The sequence below is a fragment of the Xenopus laevis genome, chromosome 3L, assembly GCF_017654675.1.
Source record: "Xenopus laevis strain J_2021 chromosome 3L, Xenopus_laevis_v10.1, whole genome shotgun sequence".
NCBI classification, from domain to species: Eukaryota; Metazoa; Chordata; class Amphibia; order Anura; family Pipidae; genus Xenopus; species Xenopus laevis.
In genome coordinates this window covers 114,497,920-114,521,078 of record NC_054375.1, presented here as the reverse complement: position 1 = coordinate 114,521,078, position 23,159 = coordinate 114,497,920, and the positions used below count along the sequence as shown (strand labels likewise).

Here is a 23,159-nt window from a genome sequence, read left to right as displayed (position 1 = left end):
TCAACATAGTAGTTACATCTTCTTCAGACCACTCCTACCATGAACCTATGAATAAACTGTTTTTTGTTATCTTCTGGAATTCTAAATAATTTGACCATCTGTGTCTGAATTGTTTTCTTAAAGACTGAATACCTACCCTGTATCTTATAGCCTCATGTAGGCAGAGGTTATATAGTGAATAAACGACCCACTTTTGTAAAATATAAAGATATTATAAGTTCCATGACCGTATAAAAACACAGGTCATGGAACTCCAAGGTGACTTCTAATATCCTCATATTTTGCAGCAGGGGGTATTTTATTTATTATAATACACAAGTTTCATTGAGTCATGTGACAGGAATGACATCACTAAACTCAGATTATAACCCATGACATCACTAAGCATGACATTTGATATGATAAGCAAGGATATCTTGTGTAGATATAAGAGTAGGTCCTCCAACTTAAGGTCCCCATAGACGCAAAGATATTTCTTGCCAAACGACCGATTTTAGCGAAATCCGACCAATCCGTCAAATTATTGTGAAGTTAGTGGGAATCGAACGATCGTACTTCTTACGATTTTTCGTCCGACAACTGTCAGGAAATTGATCGGCCGGGTTAAAAATCTTTATTGGTCCCAGTGCAATGTATCTATGTTTGCAGGGCCAAGCAGGCAGCTACCCTTCAGTTTTACTGGCAATATCACCTGAAATGGTCTTTTTAGTTGATGGACACATCGTACCTTTAAACGATCATTTCGACATAATCGTGGTCTCACGATAACGAAAAGATCTTTTAAAATTCTTTACATCTATGGGCAGCTTTAGCGGCTTTTCCCCTTATCCAATATAAGTAAATTGATTTTCGAGTAGCTGGCATCTAAAGAAAGCTAAAATCTAGTAATTCACTCTGAAATGCATAAGGTAGGTTATTGTTTTCCAGAAGAAGAAATTCTTTGAGATCCAATAATGCAAACTGTGGGAGTAGTTCTATCTTTTTTCTTTTATAAACAACACAACCTGTTTCCATAATATTTTGATAGCTGGACATGACGATATACAGTATAATGGAAAATTTCCTCTTTATGATCCTTACATTTAGGACAAATCTATATCATTTGAGATCCAGGGATCCAGTGAAGTCATATGAATATTGACATGGCTCATGTTTGTTGTATAATACGAAGGCACAGCAGTAGACACCTGTGAATTATACACTCACATGCCATTGCCCTAATACTTATAATTATATAAAGCTCAAGAAGCACATTTTTGGGCTGATAATACTAGTACAGCTGCTATCACACATCAAGTAGGGAGATGGTTACTCCCCCACAGAGCTAACAATTATCACTTTCCAATTAGAACATTATTGTGGAGCCAATGCCTAAGAGAGATGGGACAGTTTCTGTAGCAGTCAGGAACATAAAAAATTCAGTTGTTATAAGGACTCTACACCCCCTTTTTTAACATTGGTTCAATGACCAGGGCTTCATTGACTGTGGGCAGTAGTCAAGGCATGGCCCCCACTGGTCTCTCTTAACTTCAGGATGAGGAGGAAAGATATGAAAGCTCCAGCTTATGTTTATGATTGAGATGATGATGATGATTTAAGGGCAGGCTTATTCAGGCGTATAAAATGATTCATACCATTAAAATGATGGGGGAGAAATAAATGGTGTGTTTATAAAGTTCACTCGTATGGAATTCACACTGTTCATTACAATCCTGGAAATCATTCACTACAAAGAGCAAATTTAGGAGTATTTACAAAAGTGCGTCATTTATTTACTCCAGGCTGGCTCAGTAATTAGCCGTCCTTTCACACAAGCTCAGACCTGGCGTGACCCAATCAAGTCAATGGGAGAAATTCAGGCAGCGAAGAAATTCTGGCATAAAGGCAGCGGCCAGTAATGTCACTATTTACACAGATTTCTTTTCAAGCCAACACCTTTTTTAACTCAAGATGTTACAGCCACTGTTCATACACTCACACCCATTACACTCCTTTCAAATTACACTTGATGTGTGCAATGCCTCATTCAGTTTTTATATAGTTTTATAAATATGCTCCTTAAAGAGACAGTGCACCCCCTTTTTTTAAATGAGTGCAATAAATAGGACTTTTTTTGGTCTTTGTTTTAAATAGAAAATATCTATGGTTTTTGTTATTTCTTGCTCTAAACAGGGCAAAATATGAGAATAAAACTAAAGTCACCAAAGTTCTATTTCCTGATCCCAAAGAGCAAAGTCAAACAAACCAGCAGCCCCAGGTCAGACTGGGCCAGCAGAACACTGGGAAAACCTGGTGAGCCCCAGACCTCATGGGCTTCACTGACCCAAGCCTGCTCCCCTGGATGTTAGAAATGCTCCCCCCAGACACTCTTCCCCGATCAAAGTAACAAAGGAAAAAGGTAAATGGGGCAGGACATGGGGCAATGCTGGGGGAAAGGGGGATGTGGCCTGGCCATCAGGAGGAGGGTCCTCAAAGTTGTAGATCCAGTTGGCCCTGTATACCCCATTCCAATGCTGCCTTTGTATAAGGAGAATATGGATTGAGATCTAGAGCATGAAATACTAAAAAACATATTTCTGAATAGAAATAAAAGGCAAAAAGTAAGATCAGCACTCAAGCCCGACTCACTGAATCAATGTTGACCAGGGGGTTTACTGTCCCCTTAAGAGGGAGATTGCCGTTAGTCCATATTACAGGGAAGCAGCAAACAGAGGCTGAATCTTACGGGAGCACAGTTCAGGGGCCGAGGGGAAACATTAAACACAAGATAATGGATTCATCATGTTCTAATTTTCAACTAGATTATTTTGAAAAAAGGATTTAAAGGAAATATAAACCTCCAAACAGCATGTAAAATTGTTCATAGCTCTCTTTAGGGCAGAGACACACAGCAGATTCTGGGAGATTAGTCGCCCGGCGGCAAATCTTCTCTTCTTCGGGGCGACTAATCTCCCCAAACTGCCTTTCCCGCCTTTTTACTAATCTCCCCGAATCTGCCCGTACGTCTCTCCTTAAATCGCTTTTGCAACTTAAATTTTTTTTTTACACCGAAGAAATAATACATTTGAAAACTACTGTTCATTTTTGCCTAACTGCCTACAGACAGAACAAAATTATATTTGTGAGAAAAGAATCTTGTGATGTTGCTCTGCTTATAACTGACCAGAAAGATGCCTTGGGACGTCTCTGCTCACTAACTGAATTTCTAAGCTGAGGAACATCGCAAGCGTCTCCTCTTCTCACTAAATTAATTTACTGCCAACAGCAGGCAGTTGCAGGGCTGTATTAGGTCCGGACTAGGCATCGGATCTAAACATGCCCTACGTTGCGCGTGCTGACGTCACATGCTGTACACGCTGGCGTCGCGTCCTACGTGCATGTGACTTCACTTCCGCAGTCTTCCTTGGACTCCCTACCCCATAGCTCCGTCACTGGATTTCCTATGGAAATCCATGGCTGAGGGTGGGGAGGGTGTTAAATAAAACCGACCAGCCCCAAAATTGTGTCGTCCTAGGCACAGGCCCTCGGGGGCCTATATATAAATACGGTCCTGGCCAGCTGGTAAAAGTAAACAGCAGGTGGCGCTGTTGTTTCAAATTCATTATATTAGTAGTGTAAAAACTTCTCATGGGTAGACAACTAGAAAATATATAAAATGATGGCCTCTGATGTATTTAGAGACCAAAATTTATTTTTCTGCTTGTGTGCCTTAAAGGGTATAGATTAACAGATCAGTTTGGTGACAGTTAAATGATTTAAGATCGACATTCAAGATGATCTAAATAAAATCATGGGTGTGGGGTTTATTATGTTTAGATGATCATATCTGTATGTGCTCCATCTTATCCCTTGCATTCCTTTTGTCTCACTTAATGATTTTTAATAATGATTTTCCATCAGTTTAAGAGCATCTTTAGGGAGTGAAACCGGATGATGCAAAAATGTGAGGATTTTGAGACTATGGCTGCACGTCATTTGAAATAAATAAAGCAACATTTTCTTTTAGTTTTCCTTAAATACATAAAACAAAAGGATTCCCTAGTCAATAGTGCCCTCTGCTGGACACACACACACACATTTCATAATTTTACAAAGCAGAAAAATCCAGCAGTTTTGAGTAGCAGTTGCTATAAAAGGTAAACATCTCACATTGTGAAGTATATACACAGAGTCACGTCATTTAATATAAGGAATCGTGTATATCCAGCTGTCAAATATAAGTATATTACAAGTTAATGAAGAAGAGCAATGACCATGGATCTCTGGGGTGACTTCTTACAATAGGGGGTGTTGATTAATACACTTGTTGAAATGAGCCATACACACGTGTAGGCCTGGACTGGCAACCAGTGAGGTCTGGCAAATGCCAGCGGGCTGCTGTAAGATGCCATAGACACTATTAGTGGGCTATTTATTGGGCTGGTGGGGGACTGTATGGGCCTCTGTGTACCTGAAATTCCAGGGCCTATTTTGATTTTCAGCCCTGAACTGTTCAAGTGACACCACTAAGCACAGTGTGTAAGGATATTTATCATGTATTATTCATGCTCCTGCATGTTAAAGGAAAATACGTCCTGTAAGCTCTGAACTAAGAGATTTATTCTGTTTGTCTTAAGTTTTGAAGTCTGGCAAAGAAGCCAAGAAACATAAGTGTGGCACTTGCTGGGGAGAGCTGCAAAGCAGGAAGTTGGTGTTTAGCTATTACATTAGACATCCGTTCACTCCAGCCCTTATCTTTTACATTACATGTTTGCCTAACTGTATTGTAACTACATTTTTCTTTATATTTTTAGCCAGTTTTTATTTTTACACAGAACTGTTCCTTTAAAGAATAAATCTACTATGATATGTAATTTAGAATCTAAGCAATTCACCAGAAAATCGTTGTTTTTATTTCCTGCATCTTTTTAGATTTCTTTCTATTCTGTCTCTCGCTAGCTTGGAATCCCAGCCTTATGTGAATGTTAGGGTTACTGATCAATCTTCCCAAGACCGAGAGCAAACAGCAGGAAGTAGAGAACTCTTTATGGAAACTAAAAGGTGCATACAGGTTACCACGGAATCCCGTTATCCAAAAAGCTCCAAATTTTGAGAAGGCCGTCCCCATAGAGTCCATTATAATCAAATCATTCAAACTTTTAATAATGCAATTTTTCTCTGATATAATAAAACAGTATCTTGTACTTGACCTATTTGTTAGACACAACATTCGTACGATTGCTGCCTGTCAATTAATGGTCCAAGCATCGTGTGATTTGTTCTCTTTACTACTTTCTATTAATCTGAATGGTTAGTTGCAGGTTGAAAGATTGGAATGGACATTTGTTCGTCTGATATAGGCTAATAATCTGCACGACTATGTCCAGCTCAGAAACATGTCAATCCTCCAGCTGCCTTATTTTTTTATCTATTGGTCAGGAACATCCTTATTTCAAATAACTGAAAAACCTCCAAGCTGCAAAAATTTATTTTTTGATAATATATAACTTTATTTTACCTGGGGGTTGGATGGGAACCTCTCAAAACCAGTCTTTATCAAGGGAGCCACTTGCCCTGCAGTTTATACCCTGCCAATGTGCCCCATGAGATCTCTGTTGACCAACCCCATTACAGATATTACCTGTGAAAACACTCAGCTGCTGCCTAATTTCTAGTTACAGGACCCTATCCTATCTAGCTGTGCTACACTGCCATTAACATTAACACCAAGCTCCCAAGCTCCAGTCCCACGTTAACTACTGGCCATGTACTAACCTGGACCAGCAGACTATAGAAGTTTTACAAATTAAAGTATTTCAGAAAAGTGCATTGTACAGGGGTTTATAGAATATAGGGAGTTTTCATAATGAATAGGGGGCAATAAGTAAAGGACCAGCACAGAGAACAGAAAGAAGCATCTGATCTGTCAGACAATAGGATTATATTTATGGTTAACAAAGAAGTGGATTATATATATATATATATATATATATATATATATATATATATATATATATATATATATATATATATATAGTTGCTAGGGATGCACAAACCCTCCAATTCAGTATTTGGCAGAATTCCCAAATCCTACTGAACCGAATTCGAAACTCTTGTGCCACCAGTAATTGCCAGCGCACAGGTGAAAATAACAGATGCTCTTTTAAAGGATTTTTTTTTGGTTCGGCCAAGCACTTGTATTCGTCCTAAAAAAAGTCTTGAATTCAGCTGAATGCCAAACAGAATCCAGGATTCCGTGCATCCCCAATTGTTCCTTAAAAATCAAATTCAATGTATTGTCTTCAAACAAGCGGATCTTTGCCCTACTAGGACACCAGCATGATGGACCAAAGCTGATATGATTGTACCAAGGGCTCATACTAAATGGTCCACAGGTGAGGATCATGGCAATGCACCAATGCCGTCCTCCCCCTACAGGATTTTAAAACCTGTATAAATCAGATATCAATCAGTGGAGTTAAAGGAAAACTATACCCCCAAAATGAACACTTAAGCAACAGATAGTTTATATCAAATTGAATGACATATTAAAGAATCTTACCAAACTGGAATATATATTTACATAAATATTGCCCTTTTACATCTCTTGCCTTGAACCACCATTTCGTGACTCTATCTGTGCTGCCTCAGAGATCACCTGACCAGAAATACTACAATACTAACTGTAACAGGAAGAAGTGAGGAAGCAAAAGGCAGAACTCTGTCTGTTAATTGGCTCATGTGACCTTACATGTGGTTTGTTTGTGTGCACAGTGAATCTTACGATCTCAGGGGGCGGCCCTTATTTTTTAAAATGGCAATTTTCTATTTCTGATTACCCAATGGCACATACTACTAAAAAAGTATAAGTATATTATTATGATAATGGTTCATTTACATGGAGCATGGTTCATTTACATGGAGTTTTACACATGAGCTGTTTTACTCAGTATCTTTTAATAGAGACCTACAGTGTTTGGGGGGTCAAAAGTCATGACTATCAGCCCATGTAAGGTAAGCTTAATATATACACCTGTAACCATTTCTGAACTGAAATAGGCCTTATATTAACAAAAAAATAATACTATAAAGCATATCTGTGTATAAAATCTGTATTGAAGAAAGTTATTGGAAGCAGGGCAACAAAATGTAACATATAATCAATACATTCAATGTACCAGTGGCAAAATTGTTTTGAAAGGGACATGATCAAAATACAAATTGTGTGTATTGTTTGCAACCTCCATCATGCACAGCTTTTTACAAAAAAATCTTTACCTGCATTAATGAACATATATAGTAAAAAGAATACACTGTGACTGTAGTATCCAATCAAGTTAATAAAAAGCGGACACTGTTCTAGCACAATCTTACTAGCTAAGGAAGCAAGTTTTTTATTTACCCAGTAAATCATTCACCATCCATTCGTTTGCACTTTGTGTAAATATGTTTTAATATGAAAACTGCCTGGTAGGTGCCCAGTGACAATAGACTTTGTAGTTTAGGGCTCATTCACAGTGGCACAGTCTTACATCACATATTACATTTATTGGGAAAGCAAGATGCTTACTGGCCTGGCCAAGCTGTGCCCTACATATATGAAACAGAGAGCAGCAGGGAATAGAATGGTCTCCAATAACAGGACAATTGTTTTCAAAGCAGTTTGTTCGCCATCATCAGATAAGTATAAAACTCAAAGTCCAATCCAAACATGGTATTCCAGGGGATGTCATAAATCCTCCTTTGGTGAGGACGCTCTGTTACTTTCTTTGGATGACTTTTCCTTTTTACTTTCCCCATTTTTCTTTTTCTGCGGTTTGCTCTGATTGTTGGATTTTGAGCTGCCATCTCCTCCTTTGCCAGGATACACTTGGCCTTCCACAGTCACATCAGCACAACGCTCCTGACTTACAAGGAAGTCCTTAACCTCCCAAGCGAAACTTCCATCACGCAGCATGAAAATCACACGGTCTGAGCCAACAATGAATCTAGCAGGGGGTATAGACAATGGAAATTGTGCATTAAGAATTAGATCACAAAGAAGAAAAAGATCATAAATAAACTCAGAGGTGGCTTAACTTTGGCCCCTTGTTTCTCCATGAATACTAACTATGGTGTAGACCAGTGATCCCCAACCAGTAGCTCGTAAGCAACATGTTACGCACCAACCCCTTGGATGTTGCTCTCAGTGGCCTTAAAGGAGGTGATTATTTTTGAATTGCTGGCTTGGAGGCAAGTTTTGGTTGTATAAAACCAGGTGCACTGCCAAACAGAGCCAATGTAGATTGAAAATCCACCTAGGGGCTACTAAATGGCCAATCACAGCACTTATTTGGCACCCCAAGAACATTTTTAATGCTCCTGTGCCTTCCAACTTCTTTTACTTCTGAATGTTGCTCAGGGGATCTAAAGGTTGGGGATCCCTGGTGTAGACAGTGTGATTTTAAGAAAAATTGCAATTGGTGTTCCCTTTTTTTATTTTAACTATTACGATTCGTTATTATTAATTTATGTTTTGTTCTGTAGCACTCAGGCTTGGAATTTAACTTGTGACCCTAGCAATCAGTAAGAATTTAGAATGGATGTTTTAGACAATAAAAATAAAAGTATCAATAAAACTGCAGCTTCAAAGTCAGTCTGTATTTTGGTTGCTGGGTCAGTGTTCCTGACATATAGACGGTGTAGCCTTTTACTGCCGCCTCACATGATAGAGCAGCTGCCCAAGCCTAAATGTTCCACAGCTCACTGACTTCTGTGTATTCTGCTATAACCATGGCCTATACCTCTGCACTGGACCCAACCCCCCCCTCACATATTAGGCATTAACCTACAATGAGACCCAACTCTAACACCCCACCCCCCATAAGGGCTTTAGGTTAGGAGTTTTGTTTCTGCTTAATAATTAAAATACCCATTAAATATTACCAGTAACCCATTCCCTGCCAACAACGCAGACTCTGCCTCACTGGCAGGTAAGGTTGCCACCTTTTTAAAAAAAAATTACAGGGCAGGAACTAAAGGGGCGGGACGTTATGCAAAAAGGGGCAGAGCTGCGGGGGGTCGTGTCGCATAAGGGGGCGTGGCCACGTAGTGTGAAAGCCAGATGCCGAAGAAAAGGTAAGTTTCCACCGGAGGGCAAGGGCTTTTCCTAAGGGTGTTACAAATTACCGGCAGCTACATTGCCAGTAAATTTGTAATACCGGCCCCGGCAGGTGTTTTACCGACTAGCCCGGTAAAATACCGGCCTGGTGGCAACCCTAATGGCAGGAAAGCTATAGGGGGCCTATGATGTAAATTGTATGTTACTTTTTCTATTAACAGAGCAGCTGCTTGAAGGGAAGAGGTTAAGGCATATTATTTCTATTGTTATTTTTGTTGACAAATAGGTTATTTAACAAATGGAACCATTGAATGCAAATCCCATGGGCACATTTTTATTGTACTACTTTAAGGCATCTGTAACTGCAGAGGAAAATATGGCAGAATACGTTACCTCTGGATATCATAGTTGGCATTAAACAGGCTGCCCTGCCACAGGCTGGTGATCTCCTCAGTTTCCTTTTCTGTTGGCTCCCCTGACACTGTAGCAAAGATCATCAGTGTTTTGCCTTTCTTGGTCATTTTTAATACAGTCTCTGGGTTATTTGGATCAATCTTTGACAAATCCACTGGGGCCGGAGGTCTTTTGTGCTCAGGCATGTCCCCCTCCTCGATATCATCATCTTCCTACAGGCAAAAAGTAACAAGTGTCAGTAAGTGCCCTATACAATACATTAGAAAAACACAGAAAAAAATTCCATTTTATTAAATTTGTTTGTAAATGTAATTGAAAGCAATAACAGCCTGGCTGTTTATATTCTCTGCATCACTGGTTCTCTTGAAACAATGTAGAAGAAGCCAGCTGATTAACAGACCTGGAGGAGAACTCTTTAAAACCAATTGTGTTTTTTTAATGAATGCACATGTAAAAGTTGCTTAGAATAACATTTCATTTCATCAAGGGGGGGAAAAAAAGTAGATCTTTAGGCTATGGGCACACAGACTGTTGTCAGTGGCAGTTGCCAGTCTACGTATTTTTGCAGCCTGAGAGAAGCAGATCTGATCAGTGCCGCTGCTCCATTGATTTTAATCCAGTCAGCCCGTGTGTACTCGCAGACAGTGGAGCTGAACCAATACAAATCAATGGAGCAGGGGCACTGATCAGATCTGCTTCTCTCAGGCTGCAAAAATACGTAGACTGGCAACTGCCACTGACATACTGTGTGTGCCCATAGCCTAAAGCTCTACAAAAACTTTTTTTTCTGACATTAAAATGAAATGTTATTCTAAGCAGCTTTTACATGTACATTCATTGCATAACATAATTGGTTATAAAGTGATTTGTAAATGTAATCGCGGCGTTTGTCCCTTTCTGTTCTCTTGAAGTCAGTTCTCCCGCAGGTCTGTTAATCAGCCGGCTTCTTCTACATTGTTTCAAGAGTCAGAGCCAGTGGGGCAGAAAGAAAATATTGAACATTTTCAAATCGACTGAACTTTTGGATTGAATTAATGTATTTTGGAAAGCTTCTTGCAATTGAATTCTTTTTCATGATATGTTGCCCGTTAAGATGGAGACAAAAAAAAAATCTCACTTTGTTGGTGTTATTTGCCCTTGAAACTGCTCCAGGTCCTTTAGCAGACTCTTGATAGTGAGGAGTGTTATAATGGTATTAATGTGCAGCAGCTGTCAGTGTCTCTTATAAAAGTGTTACACCAGCAGCAACACCAAACTGCCTGCAAGTACAACGGTACGGACACATGTTCCTTTAACTACTACACAGCTCACCTCCCATTGCTCCAGCAGCCTGGCCATGTCCGCGTCATTATAGTCTCGAATATCTTTCTTCTTCTTTTTTCCTTCTGCAGCCGCTGTAAGGCCGACACCGACAAGCACCACAAGGCACAACAGACACATCACTCGGAAGCCCATAGCTGCCATCTTCCTCCACCACCTTCCACCTCTAGCAAAGCTTCAGCAAAAAGGGGCAGGGCTCAGGCACGCTTCTCTCACTCTATTGGTCATTTTATTAAAGTAGCGGTAGGAACGCGGCATCTATTGGTTTGTCGAAGTATTGACGCTTGGAAGTCAACCGCGTCCATTTTTATTTTGGGCAAACTCTACATACACACAGTGACTAGGACTTTGCAAAATTGCAAGGAGCTAATGGTCTATCTTTTTTGTCCCGTTTTTGAGTTCCCCAAACTCAGTTATTTTATTTATACGTTGTATCTAAGCTCAAGTGATATTTTCTTTTTAAAGGGACAAAATATTTCATATTAAACAATGATGGCAATTATTCATTCTATTTAAAATAGTGTGTGAGTTGTCAGCAGTGTTTACTTTAGATCTAGCTTTTGCATTTACCATCTTGACTCACTACCTCACTATCTAAATGTCTCATAAGCATTAGGGTTGCCAACTTGCCACCTGGCCAGAATTACAAATTTACTTGACAGTCAATTTGTAATAACCTTTCATTCTACCCCCGATTCTCCCTAATTCCTTACCTTCTCTGTCACAGTAGTTCAATATTATGAATATGAATAGGAGAGGCCTGAATAGAAAGATGAGTAATAAAAAGTAGCAATAACAATAAATTTGTAGCCTTACAGAGCATATGTTTTTAAATGGTGTAAAATAATAAAAAAAATATAAAACATTAAATAAGGAAGCTTGAATTGAAAAGTTGCTTTGAATTGGCTATTCTATAACCAAAAGTATTTTCAGAGGGGCCCAGCGTGCCTGAAGCTACTCCCCCCTTCCTCTTCGAAACCACCCCTCCCTTACTGTATGTTGCAAGGGCGATCACATCATAATTTTAAAAAAGAGCAGCAGGGAGGGGGATTTTAATGCTTTGGAGGAAGCAGACTAGTGATGCACCGAATCCACTATTTTGGATTCGGCGAACCTCCAAATCCGTTGCAAAAGAGTCGGCCGAATACCAAACCGAATCCTAATTTGCATATGCAAATTAGGAGTGGGAAGGGGAAAACATGTTTTACTTCCTTGTTTTGTGACAAAAAGTCACGCGATTGCCCTCCCTTGCATATGCAAATTAGGATTTGGTTCGGCCGGGCAGAAAGATTCGGCCGAATCATGCTGAAAAAGGCCGAATCCTGGCCAAATTCCGAACCAAATCCTGGATTCCGTGCATCCCTAAAGCAGACTTCACAGTCGGGGCCCTCCTGTCTCCCAGGCCCTGCGCAACTGCAAAATCCTCTATTGTCACACACATGTATCATGTATCTAAAATTCTACAGCACTAAAATACTCCCTCCAGCCACTCTGTAAAAGAAAATTTGGGGTACACACCACATTGAGCAGGCGTGTCTGAAAGAGCAAGGGGGGGGGAGACAGGGACTAAGTAAATTCCTATGTGTGCTGGGCCAGGCTAGTTACACCACTGTTTATTTTATACATGTGCATATAATGCGCTATATAAATAAATGATATTTATTGAATATGTTGGAGATATATATATATATATATATATATATATATATATATATATATATATATATATATATATATATATATATATATATCATATAAAGCAAGGCACTCACAGGACTATATAACTTTTCTGCAGGTATTTTTTCCAACTATCAAAAAGTGAAGATTTGGGGAAACGTTATGGTTAATTCTTTTAAAAAAAAGGAAAAGACATTTGCAGTTCCTGTTTAAGATGGATTGAATTTATCTGCTTAAAATTCCCTGGCTCTTGGTGGATGACTATTGACATAATAACACACGGGAAGATGAGATAAGAACTTAATGCAGATCTGCACATGGTTCCAACAATACATAAAAGTGAAACTTTGCCCAATCTTTTCACAAAGGCCCAGCTGCTGATATACCATTTCCTTTTTCCACATGTGCAGCTCTGCTTGTGTCAGTTTGGATGCTAAACACTACTGGGATGATGAGCCCAACCCAAATGTAAATTTGTTTGTATCCTAACAGTAAAAACATACACCCTGCAAGCACATACACCATCTAAGGCAGTGATCCCCAACCAATGGCTCTCAAGCAACATATTGCCCCCCAACCCCTTGGATGTTGCTCCCAGTGGCCTCAAAGCAGGTGCTTATTTTTGAATTTCTGGCTTGGAGACAAGTTTTGGTTGCATAAAAACCAGATGTACTGCCAAACAGAGCCTCCATAGGGTCTACTGTATAACCAATCATACCCTTTATTTGGCACCCCAAGAAAATTCCTCATGCTTGTCTTACTCCCCAACTCTTTTTACATTTGAATATATCACGGGTAAAAAGATAACTTTTGGGAACCCCTGATCTAAGGCAACCATGGCATTTACACAGGGCCCACTGTGCTGGTCTGGTAGGGGAACTGGAGCAGGCCCAGACTGGCAATCTGTGGGTTCTGGCAAATGCCAGAGAGGCTGCTATAAGGTGCCATAGAAAGTCACTATTTAGTTGGATAGTGGGGGCTGCTTGGGCCTCTGTGTACCTGAAATGCCAGGGCCTATTTTAATTCTCAGTCCAGGCCTGGACTGGAGTATTGGTGGTGCGCCAACATTTTTGATGGTGACCATGCATACCTACAGAAAGATTATTCCTATTAGGGATGCACCGAATCCAGGATTCGGTTCGGGATTCGGCCAGGATTCGGCCTTTTTCAGCAGGAGTCGGATTCGGCCGAATCCTTCTGCCCAGCCGAACCGAATCCAAATCCAAATTTACATATGCAAATTAGGGGCGGGGAGGGAAATCACGTGGCTTTTTGACAGAAAACAACGAAGTAAAAAATGTTTTCGCCTTCACACCCCTAATTTGCATATGCAAATTAGGGTTCGGATTCGGTTCGGTATTCGGCCGAATCTTTCACGAAGGATTCGGCCGAATCGAAAATAGTGGATTATTATTTATTATTATTAACATGTATTTATATAGCGCCAACATATTGCGTAGCACTGTAAAGTAAATGTGATTATACAACTACATCACATGAATTACATACATAGAATATATGGAGTAACAAACATCACAATCAATACAGGTACAAAAAGGTGAGGAAGGCCCTATGCATAGGCATGCAGTCTAAAGGGAAGGGAGTAATACACAAGGTGTGGGAGTGGGCAAGATCGAATTAAGTGGGTGAGAAATGTGGTATTGCGTTTGGTAGTTAAGCAGAGTGAGGGTAGGCTTCTCGAAAGAAGTGCGTTTTCAGAGATTTCTTGAAAGTAGAAAGGTTGGGAGAAAGTCAGACAGACCGTGGGAGAGCGTTCCAGAGGAGGGGTGCAGCCCTTGCAAAGTCTTGAATGCGAGCATGTGAGGAGGTAATGAGAGAAGAGTTGAGTAGCAGGTCAGTAGAGGAGCGTAGTAAGCGAGTGGGTGAGTATATAGAGATGAGTTTAGAGATGTAGGGTGGGGCAGAGTTATGAAGTGCTTTGAAAGTCAGTGTCATTAATTTGAATTTGATTCTGAAAGGTAACGGAAGCCAGTGCAGGGATTGACAGAATGGCGAGGCAGAGGAGGAGCGGTTGCTGAGGTGTATGAGCCTCGCAGCAGTGTTCATTATGGACTGGAGAGGTGACAGTCTCTGGAGGGGGAGGCCAATTAAAAGAGAGTTACAGTAGTCTAGACGCGATATGATGAGAGAGTGAATAAGAATTTTGGCAGCGTCTTGGGTGATAAATGATCGTATTTTGGATATGTTCCTTAGGTGGAAGTGACAAGATTTAATAAGTGACTGGATATGAGGAGTGAATGACAGGGCAGAATCTAGGATAACCCCAAGGCACCGGGCCTGGGGAGAGGGGGTGATAGTGGAATTGTTAACTATGATGGATACTTCGGGGATGCTACTGTTGTTAGTTGGAGGAAAGAGAACCATTTCAGTTTTAGAGAGGTTTAATTTAAGGTAGCGTTGTGACATCCAGGTAGAGATAGCGGACAGGCAGGAGGAGACGCGAGTTAGGAGTTCTGGGTTGAGATCAGGAGATGAGAGATAGATCTGAGTATCGTCAGCATAGAGGTGGTAGTGGAAACCATAAGAATTTATTAATTTGCCAAGGAGGAAGTATAGAGGGAGAATAGTAATGGTCCCAGGACAGAGCCTTGGGGAACTCCAACAGAAAGAGGTAGGGGAGAAGATGCTACTCCATTGTAGGAGACACTGAAGGAACGATTGGTGATGTAAGAAGAGAACCAAGACAGGGCTGTGTCACGAAGGCCAAGTGACTGGAGGGACTGGAGGAGGAGAGGGTGATCTACAGTGTCAAATGCGGCTGAGAGGTCAAGCAGTATTAGTAGTGAGAAGTGATGGATTCGGTGCATCCCTAATTCCTATGGATATGAACATGCATACAGACAGTGTCAGTGGGGAGTGAGCTGCAGGGGGTGTGCAGATTGAGCAGCAATGGCTGCTGTTGGTGTGCGATCCAATGCAAAGCAAGTACTGAAATGACTGATTTGGCAACACCAACAGGCTTTACTTGACCTTTAAAGAAGCTGTCTAATGTTTTCTTCAGTCCTTCTAGTTTCAGTATGTGACAATATTATCTTGTAGAGTATAGAATTGATATGACATATGATAGCTCACAGCTGGCTGTTTCTCTTCTCTCTTTTTTATAACGTATGGTGCATATTTGTGTGAGGGAGAAAGCAGAGTGCTCTATTTTCAGTCTTTGATTTATACGGCGTCCCAGACGTATAAATCCTATCCATGTGAATAAAAAGCTTCACAGTTCCCCTCTGGTTTGATGTACTTTCTAATTCCTTTGGTAAATATGTTGCTGTATGTGAGGGTATTTCTTACTGAAGAGGAAGATAACGTATGTTGTATAGTAGAGAATGACACGCTCAGAGTATTAGGCAATGGTCTGGGCATGGTGTAAGTACAGGGAGGACTGTACCGAGTGGGGGACAAGTCAGTTCATTAAGGTTTTTTACATGAGATTGCTGTGGGCCTAGTAACTTCAAATGACCCAACTCGGAAGACATGGAAAGTGACGAGTCCCACTAAGATGATCTTTGTGCTTTACACAGTTTGACCACTAGTTGTCGCTCTCGTCAGTTTTTGCCCCAGACAGCACGCAAGGCGTCGCGGCGCTCCCAGTCTCCGTCCTCCATCCGCTGGTATGGCAAGCCTTGTGGGTGACGTCATCGTCCGGGCGCAGGGCGGCGCCGTCCCACGTTCCTTATCCGGGCCGGGAGCGGCAGTAGCTGGGCGGGTCAGTGGCACTTTGTCGGTAGCCGAAGTGGCTTCCTCTGCCCTGGGAGGCCGGTTGTGTAGCGAGTGAGATCAGACGGCAAGCACTGTGCTCGGGCAGCGCCCGTAACCCTCCATGGGATGATGCGGCTGGGAAGCCCCCGGGATAGCGCTCCCACTGGCCGAGGCATGAGATTCTTCTTCCCCGGGAGAGATGGCTAGCGGCGGCGGCTCCGGCTCAGCCCGGTCCTCTATAACTTCCGGAGCAGCGTCCCAGCCGCGCAAGAAGCTGCTGACCATCTGCGAGCAGTGTAAGAACAAGATGCAGCTGGTGGCCGACCTGCTCCTTCTGTCCAGCGAGCCGCGGCCTGTCAGCCCGGAGAGTTCGCTTCAGTTCGGAGAAACCTTCGAGAAGTGTCGGGACACGGTGATCGCCCGCACCAAAGGCCTGTCCATCCTCACTCACGATGTGCAGAGTCAGCTGAACATGGGCCGCTTCGCAGAGGTGGGAGACACGGTGCAGGAGATGGGCGACTTGCTGGTGTCTCTGATCGAGCTGTCGGCGCACGCCGCTTATCTGGCTGCCGTGGAGGTGCCCGGCTCTCAGGCCGCTCAGGCCGGGCTTGTGGACCGCTACAAAGTGACCCGATGCCGGCACGAAGTGGAGCAGAGCTGTGCCACCCTACGGAGCGTGCCTTTGGCCGAACTGACCCCGCAGCTGCTGCTCGAAGTCTCCCAGAACCTGTCCAGGAACCTGAAGACTCTGACGGACGCCAGCGTAGCGGCCAGCGACAAGTCCCGCGACAAGTTTGCTAAGGAGCAGTTCAAGCTGGGGGTGAAGTGTATGAGCACCAGCGCCTCCGCGCTCCTCGCCTGCGTCAGAGAAGTCAAGACCTCCCCCAGCGAACTGTCGCGGAACCGCTGCGCGCTCTTCAGTGGGCCCCTGGTGCAGGCCGTGCACGCGCTGGTGGGCTTTGCCACAGAACCCCAGTTCCTCGGAAGAGCCGCCATTCTGAACCCAGAGGGCAAAGCTGTGCAGACGGCCATCCTAGGAGGTGCCATGAGTGTGGTGTCTGCCTGTGTGCTCCTCACCCAATGCCTCAGGGATATAACGCAGCTCTCTGACAGCAGCAGCAAGATGACTGACTACAAGGACCGGCTCAGGAGCTCGGCCTGCGCTGTCTCTGATGGCTGCAATCTGCTCTCTCAGGCGCTGAGGGAGAGGTCGTCGCCCAGGACTCTGCCGCCAGTCAACTCCAATTCTGTGAAGTCACTCTAGACTGGGGGTGCCCCGAAACCTTACCAAAGAAAGAGGGGGGTGTAGTGAACAGCTGTGGCAAGAGAGTGCTGTAAAGCCCCCCATTATTACCATTACAGGGCAGCAGTCAGATAGTAATTGCAATATAGCATTTGCTTCGGTTTTCAGGTTCAACACCATTCGCTGCATTCCCCCTAAATGTTTGTAACCCCCCCCAGGCAGTCCAGTGCAGAGATTGAATGGAATCTGTCGTACTGAATGAAATGTCCATTGCAGGTTATATCTGCAGAGAGTGGTGCTTATAATGAGGCAGTGATGTCCAACATGCAGCCCCCGGTGTTAGAGCCCAGCTCCTAGCGGCCACTGAGGGACAATGAAAGGAGTCACAAGGCCTCTTACACTATAAACTTGTCTTCCATCTGATCACTTTCAGTAGATGCTTCTTTGAAATGAAGTGATCAAGAGGTTCTGTTCCCACTATGTGATCAGTTTGATTGTGAGGGAAGGGCAAAACGCTGCAGCTTCACCTGACCCAAGCTGCGAGTGCAAGAATTGCACCCTCAGACTCACTATGGAGTTGTATATAAATCGCTTACAATTAGATTGGATGGGAAGCGGATTGTGTAAAACTACATAGTTTGGCTAGCTGCATTCACGTTGCAGGGTCCGATGGCTGCAGCATCCCCCATTTTCAGTATGAAATAGACCCAAATCAGGGATATCCAACCCCCCATCCTCCAACTGGGGTCAAGTAAAACTCCCTGCATCCTACAGTAGCAGAAGTGTTTTAAAGGATGCTGGGAGTTATGGTCCAGCTGGCGGGCTGCTGGTGGGACATCCCTACCATGAAGAATTAATCACGCTGCACATTAGCAGACTTGAAGGGGTTTTGCTGTTTTTTAAACTGAATGTTTGCGTCTTATTCTGATGTGTGTTGTGGGGATAAGTAATATGGTTTTGTTTGGTCGTGAAGCATACAGTTGGGCCAGGTTAATGTATACAGGCTTATACATAGGCTGTGTGCTTTAAAGGATAAGTCAACCCCTTTGCTTAATAATAGAAAATGCAATTCTATGAAACTTTCCCATATACATTCATTACACATTTTCTATGGTTTTTAAGTTATTTGTATATGTATTGCTATTGAAAGCAGTGTTAGTCTATCCCTGCCTATTCTCGGCTCTGGTGGCCCTGACTGTAGATACAATGTTGTATTTCCAGCAAAGACAGATCTGTTAATCAGCTACTTGTCTGACATTGTATAAACAGTCTTAAGCTCCCCATAGACACGACAATTCTTCTTGCTGAACGACCAATTTTAGAGATGTCTGACCAATCCGTGGAAATTATTGTGCGGTTAGTGGGATTCTAAACGATCGTACATGTTACGATTTCTCGGCCGACATCTGTCAGGAAATTGATCGGCCAGGTCAAAAAATCTTTGTCAGTCCCAGTGCAATCTATCTATGTTTGCAGGGCCAAGCAGGCAGCTCCCCTTTGTTTTCCTGGCAAATTGGTCTTTTTAGTTGATGGTCAATTCGTACAATCGTTCTGAGTAAATCGTGGTCTCACGATGAGGATCGGATCTTTTAAAAAATCTCAACATCTATGGCCAGCTTTAGACTTCAGGGTAGAGGACAGGCAAACACTGCTTTCAATAGCAATACATATACAAATAACTTAGAAACCATAGAAAAAATGTAATGAATGTATAAGGGAAAGTTGCTTAGAATTATGTTTTCTTATATTAGGCAAAAAAATTTTTTTGGGGTTGACTTATCCTTTAAGATAAGCGGGGGCAGGCTTATGGACATGGCTGGTTCTTTATTTCATTCCCTACAAAATGTGTTACAAACTCCAAAACACCTTTATTTAATTTTTTTTTTTATTCATAGTTATAATTTATACTTGTAAATCATTAAAAGGTTTTCCTAGATGATACAGAAGAACCATTCCTGTTTAGTTCATTCTGCCACATTATGGTCTCTAGTGGATATGATGTCACAATATCTGTGAAATCACTACTCTTAGGCATTTCATGTCAATGTAAAGAAAATCAGTACTTGCAAATAAAACTTTAACTGAGATGTGAATGCACAGTAGATCTGTTAGAGCTGTGGCACACTTTCACCAAGTCACAGGCCCAGTACCACTTGTACCATGTCCTGGAGTGATTTCCAGTAGCCTATAAAAGACTGTCATGCATAGATACTAATTCTCACAGTTTTAGGGGGTTATTTACTAAACTCCGAATGCCAAAAACCCAAAACATTTTTAGTATAAAATCCGAATTTTTAGTGGGGGAAAAAAACACAAATTTTTCGGTATTTATTATACCCCAAGGATGGAAAAGTCCAAATCAGAAAATTCCGGCTTCTCAGATATGCTGAGGTTGCATATAAGTCAGTGGGAGAAGTCCAAAAGATTTTCTGATCTGCGCTAGGTTTTGTGCAATAATCCAAATATTTCTGGCAAAAATCAGAACAAATCTGAGCTTTTTTGGGGGTTTTTCCCGCAAACAAAATATTTGGGAAAGTGTATTAATAAATAAAGCGAAAAAAACAGTGCAGATTTGCTCTGAGTTTATTTCAGAAAATATTGAGATGAATTCAGACTTTGATAAATGGGCCTCCCTGTGTTTTTTTTTTTTTTTTTTTTTTAATCAATTTCATGGTTTAGGTATTTGAGTTTCATTCCAGATGCTCTGTGTTTTATTACTGGCCTCCTTTGTTGTTTTTCCCATTTGGTTGGCTAAATGAGCCATGTGGGGGTATATATATGGCAGGCAATATCTGCCACTGTCAGTGCATAAGGTTAAATCTGGAAGAGGGAGCACAGTAATAAAAAGGAGGGATGCACCGAATCCACTTTTGGATTCAGCCGAACCCCGAATTCTTTGTCAAAGATTTGGCCGAACCGAGTCCTAATTTGCAAATGCAAATAAGGGGTTGGAAGGGGAAAACATTTTTACTTCCTTGTTTTGTGACAAAAGGTCATGCAATTTCCCTCCTTGCCACTAATTTGCATATGCAAATTAGGATTTGGTTCAGCCTGTTGAAAAAGGCCAAATCCCGAACCGAATCCTGGATTCGGTGCATCGCTAATAAAAAGTGGATCTCAAAGAATAAAAAAGTGAACTAGCACTCCTAACTTTTTTTATAAAGAGAAATCTTCCCCTATTTCAGCATGATTTGTCTTCTACTAATTATTATGGTACAAGAGGGTGCAACACTGTGCAAAGAGGGAAAGTTGCCATGCTTTTGCTGAGGCTTTTCCTCACAAATAAATAACATCATGGGGCAGGGTGCATAGTGTAAATAACCGGCAAGACTTTTCACCCTGCCCCATGTCAGCATCTTTACAATAAAAAAGAGTGCATGGTTCTCCATAAATACTGCATTGCCTTGGCTTTATTGTATTAAAGAGGGGGGCAGGCAGGCTGAAGCACATAGGTGTGTCATCTTACTTGTGTCCATGATCGGAAGCTCCAGAGGGAGCAGGTGGTCAGGACTGGGATGCCATGGACCCAGTGGCATAAGTCACGGCACCCCACATGACCCAGGATGCAAGTGCTTCTTGAATGGGTCAGCCGCCATGGCTGCTGCTGGCAAAAATAAATACTTCAGTTTTGGCAAGCAGCATTGCAACTGTCACTCATGTTGTTCCATATAGGCACAGATATAGTCTGTCCAATTGTATGATATGAATAATATTCCTCTACTGGCACTAGAAGGAATTCTCGTAAGTAAGCAAACCTATAATTATATATTAGCAACACTCCCAGATTGGTATTATGTGGCTTTAAGGGAATTATAATGTTTTGACCCTTTCTGTGCCATCCACTGTGGAATCTACAATATTAACATAAAAGTACCATTGTGCCAACACCATAAAGATTCTGCAGTTCTGGGTTTCACTTTGATACGTGCCCAGCAAGATGAAAGGGCCCGGCATGAATAAAGGGGGTTATGGTAACACAGTTAAACCATGATGCTAGTAGATAAACTTGACTTTGTAACATTTCATTACCCTCTCTGAGCAAAGGCAATGTATGATTGGTTTTTTTTTTCCCTCCCCTATGGGACAACTGTTTCACAGCATCCTTTTAACGCTTTCAGTACCAGAAGAGTTTGTGAGGCTTTGCAGAGCCGTCTGTTGAAACTGTTCCGGCACTAAAGTGGCATTACCAGGGCTTGAAACCCGTGCTGGGTGCGGATTAAAGCCGACGTCTTCCAGAACTTTTCCAGCAAAATGTTGCTGAGTGTGATGTGCAGGAATTAAAAGGTTACCTCATTTTCTTGGACATGGGTATGGGTTTATTTTAGCTGCTGGATGTAGCTCCCTTTTGATATCCTGCATTGGGTTGTGAATGGAGTGTGTTGGAAGCCCACAAGGAAAGGTAGAAGTGATTCTTATATCTTTGTGTGTTTTTTTATGTTGCCATTTTTCCTGTACTGCAGGGGAAAATAGCCTAACCATATGGATGGAGTTTTAGGGTTCAGGTCAATGATGTTCAGCCTGTAAATCTCAAGCCCAGGCCAAAGATCATTGCATTAGGGTTTTAGGACTGAATGTCAAGAGTTGGGACATAGCTGTTTTATCCTACATCCCAAAAACCCAGTTTGACCCTAAACCTTTTAGAAGATGTAGAGTACAACTATATTGAATGTATCCTCTTGTGCTGTTGCAGCAGGATGGGGCGGTCAGATAACAGAAAAGTACCCTTTGTGCTGACTAATTGCTGGGAGGTGGGCTGCAGTGAGTGTGTCTAACTGTACACTATCAGTTTTTTTTTTTCCTTTTATCGTTGGTTTTTACCATGCATGTACTGGAGTATTTATTTCACCTATTAAAAAGTTATGTTTTCCAAATCTTGAATCATTTGATTTCTTCTGTATTGATCGCTGGTCTTTATTTGTGAAATGACTATATATGTACCACCTTGAAAAGTGTATTGGGACATCACATGCTTATTCCAGGGAAGGTGTAGGTTCTGCTTGTAGCTGTTTACTGGGGGATTACACTGTGTGTGTTTAGGAGATTTGAAAGCCAGTAACAAATTAAAATGGTTAGTTTGTGCTTCTTTTCTATCAATAGGTTGTCAGGGACAGACTCTCTAAATAATTGCCTTTAAAAGACTAAATTAATCTAGTGCTGTGGAGTGGAGAGAAGTGTGGGTTGACCTGAAACCCGCAGGTTTGGGCCTATAAAATGGGCCCCCACTCTACGGGTCCTCATTGCCCAGCTGCCGCACACACATAACTTCATTTGTATGCTGTGGCTGGGCTCCCAAAAGCTAGTCCCTTCACTGGTTGTACGACCTGTCTAGAACGCACTTCACCTTCTCGTGTCATTTCTGACATCAGCTAAGGGGGCAAAGTGGCTGTGGGTCATCAAGTCCCTTATCAGGCCTGGTTTGCAAAGCAATGAGTTAGGGTGGGTGTAATTTAGAAAATTTCCAACCCACTTATCACTACCCAGCACACCAACATTTCAGTCTGCATAGGCAGAAAGTACATATTGCTGCTCCTCTCCGAATAAAGGTGCTACATTTTACCAATGCAGTCGCCTGTGCCGGTAGGAGACAGTTGCACGTGATTCTTGCCTAATGGGACCTTCAATCCTTTTTTCAGCCAAATGCCTGTGGGGTAGGGCATGCATGAGCAGATGTGTAGCTGACTTGGTTTGGAGAGGCAGCTGAAATTTTCC

General features: G+C 42.0%; 2 protein-coding genes across 2 annotated transcripts; one reads left to right on the top strand and one right to left on the bottom strand.

The window, feature by feature from the left end:
- Positions 1–7,077: 7,077 nt before the first annotated feature.
- Positions 7,078–11,002, bottom strand: mesd.L (mesoderm development LRP chaperone L homeolog). The gene is given in 3 exon segments (NM_001096078.1): positions 7,078–7,967; positions 9,473–9,705; positions 10,805–11,002. Coding segments are annotated over 3 exon segments (645 nt in total). The 5' UTR covers positions 10,958–11,002; the 3' UTR covers positions 7,078–7,708.
- Positions 11,003–15,352: 4,350 nt separating this feature from the next.
- On the top strand, positions 15,353–18,419 carry tlnrd1.L (talin rod domain containing 1 L homeolog). Its single transcript, XM_018253196.2, has one exon. The coding sequence runs from the start codon at positions 16,407–16,409 to the stop codon at positions 17,469–17,471; it is 1,065 nt and encodes a 354-aa protein (XP_018108685.1). The 5' UTR covers positions 15,353–16,406; the 3' UTR covers positions 17,472–18,419.
- Positions 18,420–23,159: the final 4,740 nt, after the last annotated feature.

Excerpts from the sequence above, each read along its gene's own strand:
- tlnrd1.L (XM_018253196.2), top strand. The coding sequence starts at position 16,407 with ATGGCTAGCGGCGGCGGCTCCGGCTCAGCCCGGTCCTCTATAACTTCC.